Genomic DNA, 18,991 nt, shown 5'->3' with positions numbered 1-18,991 from the left:
GGGTCTGGCTCCCAGTATGGTGGAAGACAGTGCAGCTGCTACCAGCTCTAACATTGGTCCCAGATATTTCTGATGGCTGATCTGTGCAGAGATTATTTTAATGCCACAGAATCACTGAACAAGTGCTTAGTTTGTCTGAAACGTCGCCAAGACCTTGATTTTACATTTCACGTTATCTGCAGCAGCGGAAAGTTCCAACGTACATTTGCTCAAGTATTTTAACTTTTGAGGCACTTGTACTTTAGAGTATTCCTATTCATAAAACAGCTATAGTTACTTTAGAGATATTACTTCAAAAACACATGATGAGCTTATAAAACACAACGCATTAAACCAGTAGTTCACGACCTATTTGGGGCCCCTTGTCATGTGTTAGTCTATGAATTATTAGCAGTTTCAACAAAGAAAGTTACATTTAAATAAACAGTTTTGTGGCCAGGTTGGCTCAGTGCTAGACTTACTTGGAGGTTTATGCCTTGATGGAGAGGCTTAAACCTCCAACGGAGAGGTCCTATTTCTCACCTCCCCTCATGTTTTGATGGCTCTGTGCCCCTGTGATCATGAGACTGAGGGTCACATTCACAGAAACTCTTGGCTGTTTGGTCAAACTCTTCTTCTCGGTTAATTTGTGGTGTGAGGACGTTATTCAGTGTCCCGGCTGCTGGATGTTGCTGAAGAAGCCTGTGTGGGCAGTAACAGTAAGCCTTTCCTCTTCACATGACACCGACAACAGCTGCCGCTGTGCCCTGTACGATCCTGTCTCCGTCCCCCTGTCTGTCCATGTGTGGAGGCAGTTGGCCCGCAAGCCAATAGAGGCTATTTAAAAAGAGCCAAGTTCAGACATAGAGGGAATGAGTAGGGGGTGGAGAGAGAGACGTGTACATGTTTGTTGTCAGATGCACTTGTGGTTTTAACATTGCCAATGTTAATTGAAGTTAAGAGGCCCCAGACAGTGGTGTGAAACAGCTGTTTCAGGTGCTGTAAGCTAAGGAAACTTTAAAGGAACAATAATCAACATAAAAAGCCCAGTTTTAGTTAAATGATAAACAAGACAACAAGTTTACAGCCATGCTTGCATAACTGTCAGGCAGTACTTGAGCTATAGTATGTGTTAATGTTGGCATGCTAACCCTAACTCGCTCACAATGGACAGTAGTAACATGCCGATGCTAAGCAGGTTCCAATTCACCACGTTAGGTTAGCGTGTTAGCTTGAAAATATCCTTAACGAGCACAAGAGTCCTATACTCTCTACTTTAACTACTGTCACAATACCTTACCATTTTAGTTAAATGTTAAAAAGTATTTTAGCAACTAAGATTATCCCACATTTGTCATTTGTGGTTGCAGTGTGCGGTTTAGAAAGATTTACATGGCCTCGCTGTGGTGGGGGAAGACTTCGTCAAACTTGTGTTGTTGTTTCCGAAGCTTAGTAAACCACAGGTTATTGGAGGTTTTTATACAAAAAAGATCTACATTTAGAGAGTTATGGGCCCTGTCAACAAATAAAACCATTATATTGTCATAATTGGGAGACCCAAACACAAATTTTAAAAAAAAACTATTATCATTGTGTAGTTCTTATAGTATAAGGTTGAGTTTGGACACTATTGCTGACCAGTTATACAAAAAATACAAGTCAAACCACTGTACGGTTTTGCCTCATTATGAGTTTTGTTGCATTGTTCAAGTACAAAACAAACAAACTTTTTGCAATCCCACGGTGGAGTTTTGGTTCGGACTCAGTTTGCTTTTAGTCTTTTCTTTATCGTTTTTTAAATCAAATGACAAAAGACCAAGCGTCATGCAACAGATACAAAACCAAACCAAGAAAACACAATTGGATACAAAGAAAACACTCCACAAATTGAGATGTATTATCCGTATATTCCCTTAGTTATAATCAATAAACTCCACACTCGGTACACCATTTCGGCTGTTACTTCATTTCAGACACCATTTACTCTGCATCTCGGCCCTTAAATGTGACCCCTTCACTCTTTGTTAAAGTCTTCCCTCTCCACACTGATCTGCTGCAGATTACCCCGTTACATTGAATGCCGGATGGCGGCTGTAAATCTCAAAACATGACACCTGGACACTCGCAGCTGTCACTCACACTGCTGTCAGCTCACAGAGACACAGAGATCGTAGGTGATCCTCAGATCTAGATACGGTGTCGCTCTGTGTTGTGTGATGTTCAGAGATTAGCAGAGAAATGTGCATCTGTCACTGGGTCTGTTCTGCCTTCCAGTGACCATGAAACTGTAATTTAGAGCCCGGAAACATTTGCCCGCACATTTCCGTTGTTTATTGGGAACACACTGTTTCAACAACCTTCTTCTTTACTAATAAGACACATTGTGGCAGACAAAGAAGAGATGACAAAAGATTTTAAGAGAGGTGGAAAGTGATTCATTGTTTTTTTGTGAACTAAAATAAATACATAATAGAATAAATATGTTTTTTGCACATAAATCTAAATTACTGATCACATAGTCCAAAGCTTTTATGTTTTATGTCATTTCAGTGCAGGAGAAAAATCAAATCCCAGACCAATTAATATTACTTTACATAATCTGTTAGTGTAAATGTCATGTTTTCTTTTATCACTGTCAATGGTAGCACATTGTCTCAGTTATTTCTCCAAATTTTGATTTTCATAGTTATCTTAAATTAATCCATAATGATGGTAGAAAAACATTCAAATATCTAAAATATGTATTCATATATGGCTTCTCGTACACCAAAAACAATGATAAAACTTTGCTGAAATAAATAAAAACTAACAGCGGAAGTTAGATAAACACCTAAAAATATCCCAAATAGTTTTAATATGGAATAATTGTATACACTGGTGTGGTTCATTAAGCATCATTTCTGAGTTTCTACACACAATGTTATAAATAGCAATAAATCCAAGAGTTTGAACAGTTTTTGCTCTCATTTTGCAAAGGAGAATTCAATTTGTATTTTCTTCTTTTTTTAGGTGTGTGCTGTGTGCTTGTGCGAAACCACAAAATCCCAAACCCGTCCACGCACTTCCCTCAGAGAAACACCTGAGGAAACACTTTTCATCTCATTTTGTTGATCAGCTGAATTTTTAGCCAGTGAAAAGGTTTCCCTGTTGGTCAAAAAAAGTCAAACTTACAAAACCAACCTCAACACTCACACAATGGCCCCCAAGAAGAAGGCCTCCCGTCAGAAGAAGCCTGCTGTGGAAACCCCCCCTCAGGTCGTCATGGAGACCGTCCCAGTCCAGCTGAAGGTGGAGAGCCGTGGTGACGGTGTGGTGGTGGTGGAGGGTGGGATGAAGAAGATCGAGCAGATGGCGGCGCTGGACATCGCTCAGCTGAACAGCCTCAACCTGCCGCTGCCGCCGCCGGTCATCAAGCCCGGAGAGAGAGGCCTCGGCCTGGGCAGCGAGCTGACACGGCCCCTCCACGGCAACGCCCTGCTGGAGGAGCTCAGCAAGATGCGGCAGGAGAAGTACGTTCTGACACTGATTGGGACATTTATGATATAAACTGATACATTTACAACATGATAAGACACAATAACGACAATTTACAATAACAATACAATACAATTATGATGCAAAACAAAAGTCATGTGCTACTGTCACAAATTATACTGTATTTTTTGATAACTGGCACTTCCCTAATTCAATATTATAACAAGTGTCATGAGTATCTCACGTATAATTATCATCCATCCTCCGGATCTCCTCCTCAGGTTCCTCACTGATCTGGAGCTGGCCTGTAAGACGAAGGCCTTCGACGTCCACAAGCTTGTCATCTCCTCCGTCAGTCAGTACTTCAGAGAGATTTTGGCTAAAGACCCGGGCATGAAACGCCTGGAGCTCCCCTCCCTCTCCCCTCTAGGTATTTCTACTTTACTTTAGGTTAAGCTAAAGTTATTTATGAATGTGATTTATTTATCTGGTATGTCTATTGATAAATAAATGGTATGTAGCCAAACGTAGTTTAAACCTCCAAGACTTTACCTTCTAGTCAAGATCCCACACTTTCGAGATGCCAAATATATTCTGCTTAATTTTCAGGAAATTAGCATAACGGGGAAAAGTCGATAAGTTGATTGTAATCAATGGGTTTTAAAATAAGTTAAAATGATGTAAACCCAGCCTTTTTTCAACTAGTAAACTCAATATCTATGAGTATTTCTTCAGGCAAAGTGTCCACTGGGACTTAGGACAAATTATCAATCAATTAGGAACATAATTGCCAGATTAATTGATTATTTGGATAAAAAAACATGAGTTGCAGACAAAATGTGCATATGCATCATAAAGCCTTACTGATGCTTTAAGATGCTCAAAGGAAATAAATCAGGTTTAAATTATTAAGTTTAGTTTCTAATTCCTGATAAAATATCTAGTTTTAAATGGAGTCTGTCTCGCTCTGTCTGCAGGCCTCGCCAACGTCATCACATTCGCCTACCTGGGTCGCGTCCACATGTCCCTCTACACCATCGGTTGCACCGTCTCTGCCGCCGCCACCCTGCAGATCTCTCAGCTCCTCAAGATGTGCATGGACTTCCTGTTGGCCGAGCTCAACGTGCAGACGTGCGTCTACATCTGGAACATCGCCGCTGCCTACGGCCTGAAGCCGGTGTGTGATGCCGCCCGGCGCTTCGTCCTGGAGAACTTTGTTCAGTTCGCCGACACGCCGCTGTTCAACCAGCTGACCCTGGAGCAGATCTCCGCCTTCCTGCAGGACGACTCGCTGCTGTTGCCTTCAGAGGTCACCGCCTTCCAGGTGAGACGTCAAACTTAGGCTTTGAAGGTCAGAGGTCAAAAAAATGTGTAACTGAAAATCTAGGTTGAAATAGAATATGCTGTCAAGTGTCAAAGTCCACTTTGATTTCCTAACTGAGGAGAACGGAAGGTCCTCTAGGAAGTGCTTTTTAACTCGGAGACTGCTTTAACTCGTCGACCCTCTGGGCCTTCCTGCTATTTTCATACAAACCTAAAAACAGACCCCAGACCAGCTGCTCGAAGCATACCTCAGATCAGTGAAGCGAAGCAAGTCATCTGCAGTCCGACTCCGAGCAGAAACCACCAAGTATAACTCACTGTATGCAAGAAGAGAGCTCGTTTATTAATATACAACTTCAATACAGACCTAAATAGACAGACAGCTGAGAGAAGAGGTTATCGTTGTATTTATAAACTGGAACAAATGGCAACGGCAATGAATGTCTTTTATCTTAATTTCTTCTAGTAATTGATTTTATTATATTTGCTGCCTTGTGTGAAAGTCTTACAACACCCACAGGGCGTTTAAATGTTAACAGACAACATACAAAATGTTGCTGAATACTTTACATGTTTTTTTAATAATAAAAAAAACATAAAGCATCAAAATTTTCATTCAACATCCAGTCAGTTTGTAAAAAAAACGTAGTTTCTCACCAATTAGTTGATGAAATAAATTAAGACACAGACTTCACTAGCTGATGGTTGTTTTTTTCTCCTTGGTTGTTTTTATTATTATCTGGGGTCTTGCCACATACTTAATATTATTATATATCTTCCTATTTTTCCCAAGCAACATTTCCTACTTTTCTACTTTACCTGACTATATTATTTATTGAGGTGTTATTTGTCATTTTTTAACTTGTTTCATACCCTTTAGTCTGTTTTGCCGCTATGTATGAGGCCATTTTTCTAACTTGTGTTTTGAAAGGTGCTCTATAAAGATAATTAAATTGAATAGCACATGACATATAGGTCAGTATTATATACTGTATGCTCACTGTAAACGTCTCTCCCTCCAGCTGGCCATGAGGTGGCTTGACTTTGACGCCTGTCGTCAGGTCCACGCGACAGAGTTGCTGTCCCACATCCGCTTTGAGACGATCCCGGCCAGCGAGCTAGTGAGCCAGATCCAGCCGGTGCCCCGCATGATGATGGACCCTCACTGCCACCGCCTGCTGGTGGACGCCATGAACTACCACCTGCTGCCCTACCAGCAGAACACCCTGCAGTCCAGGCGGACACAGGTCCGTGCCAGTCAGCAGACTCTGCTCACCATCGGGGGTCGACCCTCACTCACCGAGAGAGCTCTCAGCCGCGAGGTCAGTGCTTTGGGTTCTCTGTCTCTATTATTCAGAACTTTAAAAGAAACACGAGAACATCATCCCTCACTGACCTTTGCCCTCTGTGTGCAGGTGCTGTGGAGAGACCCTCGTGAAGGAGGAGCAACCTGGCGTCACCTCACCCAGCTGCCGGCGAAGAGCTTCAACCAGTGTGTTGCAGTGATGGACGGCTTCCTGTACGTGGCTGGAGGAGAGGACCAGAACGACGCCCGCAACCAGGCCAAGCACGCCGTCAGCACCCTCAGCAGGTAGGAGGGGCTGACATAGTCTGTAATAAACACAGAACACACTGAATGAGCAGACACAAACTCATTAATGGATTAATTAGGAGGCCACTATTACTTACTTTTCCTCTCTGCATTATAGCCTACGTAGTCCCAAATTTGAAGATTGGTAATCTGATTAAACACACCTTTATTTAGAAACATGCACCATGTAGGCCAACTCACATTGTTTGTAGGGCTGCAAAGATTGATTATTAACTATTTTGATAATCGAGTTGAGTCATTTTGCTTCCTCTTGGAGTCTAAGTCCCTCTAAACATCAACATGACCGTCCGCGCTTTTCCTCCACCAGATATGATCCTCGCTTCAACACCTGGCTCCACCTGGCCAGCATGCGTCAGCGCCGCACCCACTTCTCTCTGACCGCCAGCGGGGGCCGCCTGTTCGCCATCGGCGGCCGTAATGTCGAGGGTCTGCTGGCCACCACCGAGAGCTACCTGCCCTCCTCCAACACCTGGCAGATACGTGCCCCCATGGAGGTGCCTCGCTGCTGTCACTCCAGCGCCACCCTGCCCTCCGGAGACATCCTGGTGACTGGCGGGTACATCAACTGCGCCTACTCCCGCTCTGTGGCATGCTATAACGTGGACACCGACACATGGAGCGAGAAGGCCTCCATGGAGACACCACGCGGCTGGCACTGCTCCGCCGCCGTCGGAGGGAAGGTGTATGTGGTGGGAGGAAGCCAGTTGGGGCCCAGCGGTGAGCGGGTGGATGTGCTCTCTGTGGAGGTCTTCTCCCCGGAGAGTGGTGCCTGGAACCGGGCCGCCCCTCTCCGTCTTGGTGTGAGCACCGCCGGTCTGTCCCCACTGGCCGACAAGCTGTACCTGCTGGGGGGCTGGAATGAGGCAGAGAAGCGCTACAAGGCGGCCGTCCAGAAGTACGACCCGGCCACAGACAGCTGGTCCATGGCCGAGGACCTGCCCGAGCCCACGGTGGGAGTGTCCTGCTGCACCCTGACCCTGCCGCCCCGGCACACACCACGCCGCCAGCAGCACCGTAACACCCCAGCCCACGAAGAACAGACGCAGGTCGGGAAGATCCGGAGCAGAGAGAGCAGCATGGCTCCTTCCCAAACCATCACAGCATAGAGCAGCATGCATGGGAGAGACTAGAAGAGGAGGGCTTGATACCGCTGTTTGAACCGCTGGACAACATCTGGATCATGTCTGCTCTTTAATCCGAATAGGCCTATATACATAGAGTATGTTATATTTAGTGTATGTAGACACATTCACCTACTTACTTACAAAAATGTATTTCAGTCTGTAATTAATTACACAAAAAATGTGGATAAAAGCAACAAAAAATACAACAAACTATAAAACAATAGGCCTACTGTAGAAAACATGGCACACAGCAGAAATATGTATTTTCTTTAGAACATTAAGTAAAATATATTAAAATATATATATAATATAAAATAACGGAGAAATTGATTTGACAACAATTTAGCATATTTTCCATAGATTTACACAATTTTGATGTTGCATTGGTCCTTAATTCTTTTTGAGTTGATTTTGGGGATTTTAAAAAGACCTAAATTATAATTATTGGAGAAAGATGCTAATTTGAATGCCCAGGTTGTGCAAGAAAAGACACAAGCTTGCATGATCCAAAGTGGTCTCAGAAAGTTTAGCATTTATGGAAACTGAGAAGACAAGGTAGATAAAGGATGAATTGTAGAGTGGAGCAGGTGGAGGTAGAGAGGTGATGGGTGGAGGAGGATGATGGAAAGAAGGGATCAGTGGTTGAGTTTGAATGAGTATAAAAACCTCACTGTGAATCCCCTGGCAGTTTGTGTACTATGTATCTAAGCTGTGTGTGTGGGTGTGTGTTAACTGTGAAAATAGTTGTGAATGTGTGCGTGCGTGTGTTATTTTACTGTGAAAATAAATGTGTGTTTGTTTGCATCTGACAGACGATTGATTGACAGGAGTGTTTGGCCAGAACAGGAAAATTAGTCAAATCTGACAAATAGTGCAAAAATCAATATTTCTCACCAGCAAAGTTTAGTTATTTCTCATGAGGATCAAAGCAGGTCAGCAACAAACCAACCTCATTTATTTGATGGATATCTGTCAGAAGTAGTTTCGCTCAATTGTGACAAAAGTGTTTAAAACAATTATTTAGCAAAAATATTTATTTTTTAAGTGCAATAGAGTAAAAGGATTTGAGTGAAAACAAGGAAGGCGTGTGAACTCAACACAGGTGAGAATTTTGGATTGTAAGAAACCAAAAAGGTTGAAAAATATTTTTTATAATTATTAAACATCTTAAAAGAACGCATAAAAATCTGCAAAATTTAGATACAAATCTTTAAAAAATATCCACCAACGTTTGTGTATTTGCCGTCCTCAGACGTTTAATTCTTATTGAAACTAAAGACAAACCAACTGAAGAACCAGTGAGACTCCTGAAGGTGGAAATAACGGCTTAAAAGCTGCAACTACTGATACTACTACTGATAAATATCAGTAGATGCAATCAGGTTAATCGGGCTCATTTGATTGGATTAATCCCTCTGTATTTGTTATTGGACGAGCTCTGTGCTGGTGGTTTCACTGAATAAAGACAATGTAATCAAAGCATGACGATTTTGTGTCTTTTTTTTTTTTTTAAAGAAAGAATGAGCGTCAATGGAGAGTTCATCATACACAACCGCAAAAGACGTAGGCAGGTGTGAAACAAATACTGTAAACTAAGAATACCTTCAAAACTGTTTTACAAAGTGGCAAAAACAAAGTGAGAAAAGAAAAATGTAAATTACAATATTTGGTGTTACCACCCTTTGCCTTCTGACCAGCATCAATTCTTAGTAAACTTGTTTTTATATTTAAAAAAACAAAACAAAAACGTTCGTAGATGATCGCAGTGGTTGGCCAAGAAAACTTAGTACAGCAGATCAGAAACATCTGTCTAGAGACATCTGGCCAGATGTGGTCTTCATGGAAGAGTTGCAGCCCAACGGCCACAACTCCAACTAGGTTTTAGTACGTTTGGCCTGGTTTCTGCCTTTTTGGCTGCAACTCTTCGATTCTTAGTCTACTCTCTGTCCTCGGCAGTTAGGGGATTACACGACTGCACACAGAATTTCTTGAGGACATAAACTGGAGGTACAACACTCTAATAAGAAGCCACGTTTAAAAATCTGAAGCACTAGAGATACCAGAGAAACAAAAGAAAACTAGGTCTTAGTACGTTTGGCCTCGTTTCCGTCTTTTTGGCTGCAACTCTTCCAATCTTAGTTTCCAGCCTCTCCCCCCCCACACCTGCACTACACTTTTGCACAGTAATTTATAATAAAATAAGTATAAAATTCCAAGAGTCAAAGTAATCTCATTTGTAAAAAAGTCAAATAATTCACTCAGTCCTCAGCAGTTTACATAACGGCACATAGTTTCTTGAGAATATAAACTGGAGGCACAACACTCGAATAAGAAGCAACGTTTAAAAATCTGAAGCACTAGAAATACCAGAGAAACACAAGAGAAGAGTTGTTTTTTCTGATTTTATTTGTCAAACATCAAAAGGTGGTCCTTTACTTGCCGGGGAGGATGATGCCGTCATACTGAAGGTGAAAGAAATAAACTTATTAGAATTTATCCCGCAGTAAACAAATAAAATGTAACATACAGGGTGCAACGAGATTATTATTTTTTTTTTTTTTAGAAAATTACAATTTTATGAGTTTTAAGCAACCAAATATCCATCATAAACATGTAAATGCAAAAACAATTAAACTATATCAGGGATTCTTCACAGAAATGATTTGAGGAATAATTTAAGGTAATTTTCACTTTCAAATGTTCAATATGAACTTTTAAGGAAACCTGGACCTTTAGTCTCAGGATGTGTGGGAACAACGGACAACACTCACTTTCTGCTGGAACCAGCGCATGGCCTCCTCTTTGCGGATGCGGTGCCTGAAACCGATGCGGCCTCTTTTCCGCTTCTTGTCGGCGATGCTGAAACCGGGTCTGCCCAGAACCTTAACGCCAAAGGGAGACAGAGCAGGTCAGAAAAGCTGGTTTAAAAAAAATAAAAAAACTTAAACATATGTTGGGATTCAGTAAAAGAAGTCCAGTGATTAGTTTCTAAAACCCAAATGTCAAACATTTACAGTCACAAACCTGTAGCTTTACATTTGAGAAGCCGTTTAAAAATCTTCACTTTATAAATTTGAAATATCACTTGCTTAACATTTAATCAAATGTACATGTATCATCTTATCGTTTCAGCACTACTTGTAATTTTGCTTATTTTACACACGTTTAATGTCGACAGTCAGACATCCAGAGTAACTTTCAGTTGACCACCTGAGGAAGTAGTAACTTATTATATATGATTGCTTATATAGTCTGACATCTTAACAGTAAAAAACACACCAGGTGCTTAATCGTAACTCGCCAAAATATAACTTTGGGTCTTTGTTAATGTACCCGAGTCAAACTTCCATTTAAAAACATAATTGGGACTGAAGCCTCACTTTTAGAATTACCGTATTTTCATTTTTCGGTCAAATGGGCGTTCAAATGTGAGTTCTAGGTCCACTACTGTGATCACATCAAAATCACTACTTTTAAAACACTAAGAAGGCTCAACACAACATTAAAACTTTGCTCAAAGTATCACCAGCGGCTCTTTACTAAAGAGTGTAACGACTCACTCCAGCCGTTTACGCTATCCGCCATCTTTATCAGTCAAAAAGTGTCAATCTCTGAATGTTGATAACGTCATAGGAGGAAATGTCACTTATGGACACTCCTTTTTCAACATAGGGTCAATATTGTTTTTTTTTTTTACTTAACAAAATTAATTGTCTGCACATTAATATGGAACTAACCTTTTGATCTTTCTATCTTTGCTCTCCTCCCTGTTACGCTGCATTCAGAGATCAACACTTTGACCGGCGAGACGGCAGCGACTACAACAGCAGCTAAAGTGAGTCGTTCAAAACCTTTAAGGAAACTCTGTCCACAATGTTCTCAATGCACGAGTTCATGTGTCGAGCCCCTGGTGATACTTTGAGTCTCGAGTTCTGTTAGTGGTTTAAAAACAGTGATTTTAATGTGATCCTACTAGGGACCCTAGCACTTTCACTCAAAAGGCCGTTTGACCGAAAAACCAAAATACAGTGACTCTAAACTGGTGCTTCCGTCCAAATTATGCTTTTACAATCACAAGAGAGTCTAGTTGTTGCGTTTAGTCAGCATAGCGTAGATTCGCGCCTTTCCATTCATCCCGGACGCATTTTTACACACTAGTCACAAAGAAATCCGTCTGTCGGCTCTTTGATAAAGAGCCAGGACGAGGGTGTCACGGCAACCCTGAACCTCAAATCATGTCACACTTAGCAGTACAAAAAATGTTTAAAAAAAAAAAAGGTTTTCCCCAATACAAAACGCCCAGTTTTAATTGTCCCACCAAAACACATGACAGATGTTCAGGTACTTTACTTCCAAGACAATTACAGCCATTTTATGTAATGTGACAAATATTCAGCCACAAATATTACTACAAATTAAAAAAAAATAAACTGTCCAACTCTGCTGTTGAAGATAGGAATCTTAATATAATAAATGGCTTCAGCAGCTCGCACCACACTCTGAAACCCACCTCCAGCATAATCATGGCGTTCTGTTTGAAACTCACCACGTAAAAGTCCAGTCCGTAGATGCCGATGCTGGGGTCGTACTTGATACCCAGATCGATGTGCTCCTGGATACCAAAGCCAAAGTTTCCGGTATCAGAGAAGTTGTTCTTTCTCAACTCGTACTCACGCACCTGGGAACAGGAAGCAATTATCATAAGATTGAAATACATCTCCAAATTAAATAATTATCCAACCCTAGTGGGAGACAAAGAGGTCCAATGAAAGTCTTCAGACGTTGCTTGTTAGTTTCTCTGCTTTTTGAAAAAGTTGACGACAAAACTAAAGCCAGTTTCAATTGTACTAGCAGGCCAGAGTATGAAGAAAAAGCTGTTTTTTACATGATGGGAATATTAACTTTGTCCAAAACTAAGTCATTTTAATTATTGTAATTAAAGTGAATAGACAAAAATACCTTTTAGCTTTTGTCGGATATATCTGATTCCCTTTGAAATACTGAATAGCTCCAACTATTCACAACGATCTGAAAAGGGGCAGACTACCCTACCGCGGTTCTTTATGTTTTATTTTAAAGAGACCCGAGCCAAAAATAAAGGTTGTGAATGACTGAAGTAGAAAGAAATTTATAATAAGCAACGTGGACTTTCTCACCTTGAGTCCTTTTTCCAGGATTTCCTCTGCTTTAGCACCACGGACGGTGCAGTGGACAGCAATCTTTTCATTTCTGCGGATACCGAAGGATCGCACAGTGTAGCGGGCTGCGAAAAGAAAACATGTTAAACAGTGCAGTGACATCTCAAACCCTTTATGTTAAACCAACTTCAGATAATCACTTCCACTCTTCAGCCAGGATTTACCTGGACTTTCAGCAGTTAGTCTCACGATTAGCACCTTTAGAAATATGAATAATTTGGCTTTACCATCGCGGAAACGCCACAACTGCTGAAGGCAACACTTCCACAGCTTAAGTTCCTATTCTCTTTGCGCTTTCCTCCACACACACACACACACACACACACAAACTCTCTCACCCTTGGAGAACACGGGGGTCTGTCCTGTGAGCTGCTCGAGCACCTTAGCAGCACGGGTCAGTCTGTCTCCGCTCTCACCGACGCAGATGTTCAGGCAGAGCTTGCGAATGCGAAGCTCTCTCATGGGGTTCTCCTTCTTCTCACCCTGGTCCTGGACGACCCAAAACAGAGAAAAGGTTAAGACTCACGCCACAATGTGATAAAAACAGAACAACAACTCAGGAACACGTGACTACGAAGAAGTTGCGGCACCTTGTCAACCGTTGCTGCCATGTTGAGTTTACCTACTGGCGCTAGCCTGCTGACAGGTTAGCTCAGACAAGTTCAATACACCAACGTGTCAGTGTCACCCGAGCTTCAGTTCAGTTGACCAATGTTTCTAATTTCTCTAAATCCAAGAGGCCTGACGCTGCTCTTCTGTCTGACATGAAACTCAACCGTCTTCGACCAACACATGCCGGCCGGAGAACATGTCCGTGCATATCCCCAATGCTACTGGCTACTGTTAGCATTGTCAGACCACATACGAGTCCGGGAAATAAATAGCTTTGCTACACAACAACAACAAAGACCACATAAAGATCAACAACACGTCTGCTGTGTAACCGCATGGTCCTCACATAGCTGTAACGTCGCTTTTAATTACTTAATAAGTGTACGAGGGGACCGTTTATGCCAGTAGCTAACTTAAGGATGTTAGCATCACTCGGTCTTTAGTTTTACTGTCTTCTGTCCCATTTGTTAAAGAAATACGAGTTTAGTTTAATAATGCATGATGTAGTTTAGGTCTCTGCGGGTCGAGCGGCAGTTAGGATGAGCCCACAGCTCCGATGATTGTGGATTTCAACTACAACTTCACATTTGGTCGCCATCGTACGAGTTGCCACAGTACTCACCGCCATGTTGGATCACTAGAAGAGGACGTTACGTTTCCGGCGAGAGACATTTATAGCACAGTGTTCGCCGCAAATGAACTCGGGGAGAACTCGCGTCGAAACACGAGGGTTCCACTTCACGGCACTAAACAGCAAAATATTAGCTAAAACAACCAAATTTGTAAATTATCTGCAGGAATTTCGCAGCTTTGACAGTAATCATAAATGTAATATTAGAGCTAATAGTTAATTAATAGTAATTATCAATATGAAATTAATTATTAATTAACATTCAAATAATTTTCGAGATTCAAGATTTGCTACTATTTAATATAATTATAGTGAATTAAATATTGTTCTTGGTTCTGACATTTGTGTTGGATAAAACTAGAAAAATGTCAGCTTGGGCCTTACACTTTTGATTGAGAAAACAACAGTCCAACAAAACAATCATGGGTTGTGCTGTATTTATTGATTTTTTTATTGTATATGCTTTCTCCACAGACATTTAACACACTAGATTTCATTGACAGTGCATTGAAATACCAAAAACAGTAAAACAAAAGTTACCAAATAAACTAAATAATTCAAATTCATAGAGGAAATGTAATTACTGCAAGATTAATGGCCCATATTAACCCCTTTCTGAAGCAATCAGCAATTAAAGAGGAAGATGAGGATACTTATTATCCTTATATATATATATATATATGGTAAAGCTTTTATTACCATGGAAAATGTAATTCAAATAAATAAGAAAAACTGCCCTTTAGTACCTTGTCTTCACTAGATTTATACACTCCATAAAAAGAGGGAGTGGATATAATGTTTCATATATTTAGTATGTATTCTAATTTCCAATCACTTACATACAAAAAAGAGAGCACAGCTACAGCTACAGCTAACACTAGGACCAGTTTAGGTACAAATGAAGTGTCCAGAGAGGAAACTGCAGTCCCACTAGACGACTGATCGCTGGATGTCTCAAAGGTGTCGTCTCTTGAAGGACTCCTCGGTCTGAGAGGAGCCGGAGGCTTCAGCAGCGGCAGCTCTTCCCTCCTCTGCTCCTCCAAGGCATTGGTGAGGAAAGCCAGCGCTTTTTGGGGGAAGAGATCCGCGGAGAAGAGGTTGCAGTCAGGAACGAAGAAGTGAGGGAGGAGGCTTGTGCGAGCGTGGGACTGCAGAGCACACAGGAGGTGCAGGAAGCATTCGGGGAGCTTCTGGCAAGCCCACAGGGAGTCGTCAAACCTGACAGGGGGGAGAAGACGTCAGAGAAATAATCAAACTGACAGATATTTATTAGCAGCTTTTATAACCTACAAAAAATATATAGGCCAACATAGATAGGACAAATATAGATAATAGATGCTGTGAATGCACAAACATCCAATAATGTTCACTTAACAGTGATACACAGGTTTTATTGAAACTATTACTGCTACAACAAGATCCACACATCTGTACAGCTACATACAAGACGTCTTCAACATCTGCTGGTGCTATTGTTATGTGACCATTACAATGACAATATTTTAATAATAATTACCTAACGGACAGGGTGTGGAGGAAGGCGGTCTTCCCGTGGTACGAGCAGAGGGGATCCAGTTCTTTGGGGAAACGTTGTTTCAGGCCCTCAATCAGAGACTTGAGGAGCATCAAGCACTCTTTACTACCAGAGAGAAAGTGAAATCATTTATTGTTAAAGGGCCGCAAGAAAAACTATTTATTACAAAGTAATGTGTCAGCTGTTTATCTGTTATTAAATGGATTGTTTGCAGCCCTTTTCTGGTCAAATGGACGACCCGTCAAAGAGATTGTTTACAACTTGGCAACCTAAACGCTGTTCTTATTATTCTGATCTATAAAGCATTTGTAAAGGATTTCTTAACTAATCAAATCATTAATTAAAACTAAGAAACCCTTTATAAAGTGTCTCATTAGAAAGTGGTACAGAAGATGGTATGATTACTAAACATGCAATCAGTTGCATTTTTAAAGCACTTTTATCAACATGTTACATTCAACTGATTGCACACTGTTCTGCGGGAGGCTGCACGGCTCCTACAGCCAATAAAATGAGTAGCCTATGTTAACAAAGACAATGAGTGAGAGGGAGTGAAAATAAACAGTGCAGAGTCTCACCGGCAGCATTTGGTGGCATTGCTCTCGCAGCAGGTTTTCTTGTTGCCATGGCTCCTGATGATTTTCTTCTCAATGTTAGAGAAAGAAATCCTCCAACTCTCTATGACAGACAGCGAAAAAACAACTCCAGGTCGGAAAGTGTTTTCTTGCACAAACATCATCAACAAATAACTGACTTTCTTTATTTTGTCCCAGTCACTGCTCTTCACACACAACAACAGACAGATCAACGTTTTTCTCACCTTTGGCGTCCTCGCTGAGGTTTCGTCCTTTGAGCCTCTTTGGTACAAAGTAACACGGTAAACTCTTGATCTCTTGGTGAACCTTCTTTCCCAGCCATCTGTCCACATCCAGACCGTTACGCGCGCGGAGCGGCCAGCCCTGAGAGCACTGTGAGACGGCACAAGTGTCACACTAACCCTTGTGTTGTGTTCACTTTCGGGACCTTCTTGTATCCCTCGGGTCAAATTGACCCGGGACTTATTTGCGGTTTTAAAAACAATTCTGAAATCAAATTTTACTTCATAATCTATTGACAAATATTGTTTTTATTTCAATTTCAAACAATTGAGATAACATAAATGTTCAGGGAATGCAATCAGTCTCTACTATTAAAACTAATATTAAAAATACTATTAAAAATGGAAGTGGGATTTGTTTCTTGTCACAAGGTTTTAATTCATGTTAAAAATCCACTAGGGAAACAACATAAGTGTCATATTCAGAATAATGTTCTGCACTGAGTCAAGAATACATGTTTATCACAGGAAATAAGGAAAGGACGCTGATTTTCAGGTAGAAAAAATGTAACTTGGACTTTTTTTCTTCTTGTAAAAATTGGAAATGGGTCGATTTGACCCGAATACCACACAAGGGTTAAGGTCAGTAGTACTGTCACTATCAGTACTTGTACTACTACCTCTGCCATTACATTAGTACATAGTAGCCCGTACTACTGCCTTTACAATTAGGACTTACAATGCTAGTATGAGAGGTAAAACTATCAGCTTTTTATATAAAAAAAAATACTAGAGTATTAAAGTAAAGTTAGCTAAGTATTTCAGAAGTAAACAATTGTTATAGTAAGTTCATTTGTTTATAAACTTAAGTACAATTTTGAGATACTTGTTCACTTTACTTCATTGTTTTGATTTTATGTTACTTTAAAATTCTACTCCACTGCATTTCAGAAGCAGATATTAAACATTATACTACACTACGTTTTAAAACGTCTGGTACTACAAAGTACTTTGCATAATTTGTCTCTTTTACTCAAGGGAAGGAATCACTGGAGTCATACCAATACCTTAGTAAATGTACATAGTTACAGTACTTATACCTTGACACCTTACAGTGACTGAGATTATTGGGAATAAATCATAATAAATTTAAATGCAAATAAATCCCATGAATGTTATCTTCATAAAACCTTTAAGATCCGGAATTATATGCATCATTAGTTACTGTTAACATCATGTTAACACAGTAAAGCATGGATACAGATGTGTGTACTCTATTTTATATATAAAATATATACAAATGCATTTTCTTTTATTTCTTCCAACCTCCTAAATCATATTAAGATAAGTATATTTCTTCAGTGTCTGTAATCAGAGAACCATGGACTATTTTAAATCTCTGGATTTACACTACTCCTCATAAAGCAAATCGAATAATTACTTCCAGAGCGGGAACCAGGTCAACAGAGAGACACTCATCACTGTCGTTTTCCAGCCTGCGCAGAGACAAAGTCACAGCTGGCGAGTATATTTGCTTCCTGTTCACCTCCCAGCGAAAGCCCGCATCAGGCACTGGAAGCATGGATACATAAACATATAGACAGTTATTCAGGTTCCCAACGTGAGAAGGAGGGCAACAAAATAGAAAAAGAAGTGTAGAAAACAAGTCCCGATAATTCCATCTCCAAAAGAAACTAGAGGGCTAATAATTGTTAATAAAACAACAACAGATGAGGAAAAAAAGCTGATGATCAAACCTTTATAGGTCTTGAGGAACTTGCGGACCAGACGATACATCTCACTCAGGAACTTACTCGATGAGATTGTGAGTTTATTGTCTAGAAGAAAGGCTTGTATGGGGCTCCGAGTAGGATGGGCAAGATCAATCCGGTAGAAGAGGCCGCCGTCGAGGTTGATCATGTTGCGGCGTTTGGGAACCTTGAGCTTCAGCATCATGTCAAACTCATCGGGACTGTGGATCTGAGAGACAACGCAACACAGAGACAGTGGTGGTGTTTGTTTGTCCTCCATACACTTGAAATGTCTGTTTGCTTTCTGTCTTCTCTCTACTGGCCAAACCATCATGCAACACTGATTTAAAACAAGCAGAAGCAACAATGTGTTACACTTTTAGTGGGGCTAACTTGAATGACTTATAGAAATAACCCATTTTCTCTAGTGGAAGGGCACCCGATTCCCAACCTTTTTGGTCTGAGGTAATCACACAGTCCGGCCATGTGAACTCAAGCGCTCCTTCATCAATTCCCAATCTGAATGAACTCTATTCATTATATAAAAGTGGATATTCTTATTTTTTTCATACAATGGAACTATCAATAATTAGGCTGGTTTGGTTGACAATCACACAACTAATACTCAGAGTATTTACAGTACTATTTATCCATTACTTTTAGTATTAATTTGAACTGTTTATTCATTTCTTTTAGCTATTTATTTATAGTATTCATTACTTTGAGCTACCTGTGCAAACTTCTATATCCGCTTACTAACTAGTTTTCAACAACATGTAGTGTTCAGGTGTTACAGTTAATAAATGTATCTACATATATGTACATAAATAATAAATATACATATCCACATAAATAATTTGTAGATATATTTGTTTAGTCAAATCCTAGTTCCTATTTTTTAAGTAGTTGAGCTACTCTGCAATCTTTCCTTGTAAC

At 40.6% G+C, this 18,991-nt stretch overlaps 3 protein-coding genes across 3 annotated transcripts in view; 1 reads left to right on the top strand and 2 right to left on the bottom strand.

The window, feature by feature from the left end:
• klhl43 (kelch-like family member 43) overlaps positions 1 to 8,248 on the top strand; it is a 10,875-nt gene extending 2,627 nt beyond the window's left edge. Inside the window, exons 2-7 of the mRNA XM_034891837.1 lie at positions 2,991 to 3,488; positions 3,735 to 3,883; positions 4,431 to 4,777; positions 5,799 to 6,098; positions 6,192 to 6,367; positions 6,696 to 8,248. Of these exons, the coding sequence (XP_034747728.1) occupies positions 3,175 to 3,488; positions 3,735 to 3,883; positions 4,431 to 4,777; positions 5,799 to 6,098; positions 6,192 to 6,367; positions 6,696 to 7,494 (2,085 nt within the window). The 5' untranslated portion in view covers positions 2,991 to 3,174 and the 3' untranslated portion in view covers positions 7,495 to 8,248. The remainder of the gene's footprint in view (positions 1 to 2,990; positions 3,489 to 3,734; positions 3,884 to 4,430; positions 4,778 to 5,798; positions 6,099 to 6,191; positions 6,368 to 6,695) is intronic.
• A 1,655-nt stretch (positions 8,249 to 9,903) lies between these two features.
• rpl11 (ribosomal protein L11) lies at positions 9,904 to 14,101 on the bottom strand. The gene is made up of 6 exons (XM_034892362.1): positions 13,945 to 14,101; positions 13,049 to 13,199; positions 12,669 to 12,775; positions 12,059 to 12,190; positions 10,284 to 10,394; positions 9,904 to 9,974 (listed from the first exon to the last, which is right to left on the bottom strand). The coding sequence occupies exons 1-6, from the start codon at positions 13,948 to 13,950 to the stop codon at positions 9,945 to 9,947; spliced, it is 537 nt and encodes a 178-aa protein (XP_034748253.1). The 5' UTR covers positions 13,951 to 14,101; the 3' UTR covers positions 9,904 to 9,944.
• A 672-nt stretch (positions 14,102 to 14,773) lies between these two features.
• LOC117956958 (cyclic GMP-AMP synthase) overlaps positions 14,774 to 18,991 on the bottom strand; it is a 5,394-nt gene continuing 1,176 nt past the window's right edge. The window contains 7 exon segments of the mRNA XM_034892364.1: positions 14,774 to 14,812; positions 14,814 to 15,171; positions 15,470 to 15,592; positions 16,066 to 16,165; positions 16,308 to 16,455; positions 17,746 to 17,876; positions 18,062 to 18,284. Coding sequence (XP_034748255.1) covers positions 14,774 to 14,812; positions 14,814 to 15,171; positions 15,470 to 15,592; positions 16,066 to 16,165; positions 16,308 to 16,455; positions 17,746 to 17,876; positions 18,062 to 18,284 — 1,122 coding nt within the window.

Source organism: Etheostoma cragini, chromosome 14 (genome assembly GCF_013103735.1).
Source record: "Etheostoma cragini isolate CJK2018 chromosome 14, CSU_Ecrag_1.0, whole genome shotgun sequence".
In the NCBI taxonomy this organism is placed as follows: domain Eukaryota; kingdom Metazoa; phylum Chordata; class Actinopteri; order Perciformes; family Percidae; genus Etheostoma; species Etheostoma cragini.
The sequence above is the reverse complement of the archived record's forward strand: the minus strand, read 5'-3'. Positions and strand labels throughout refer to the sequence as shown.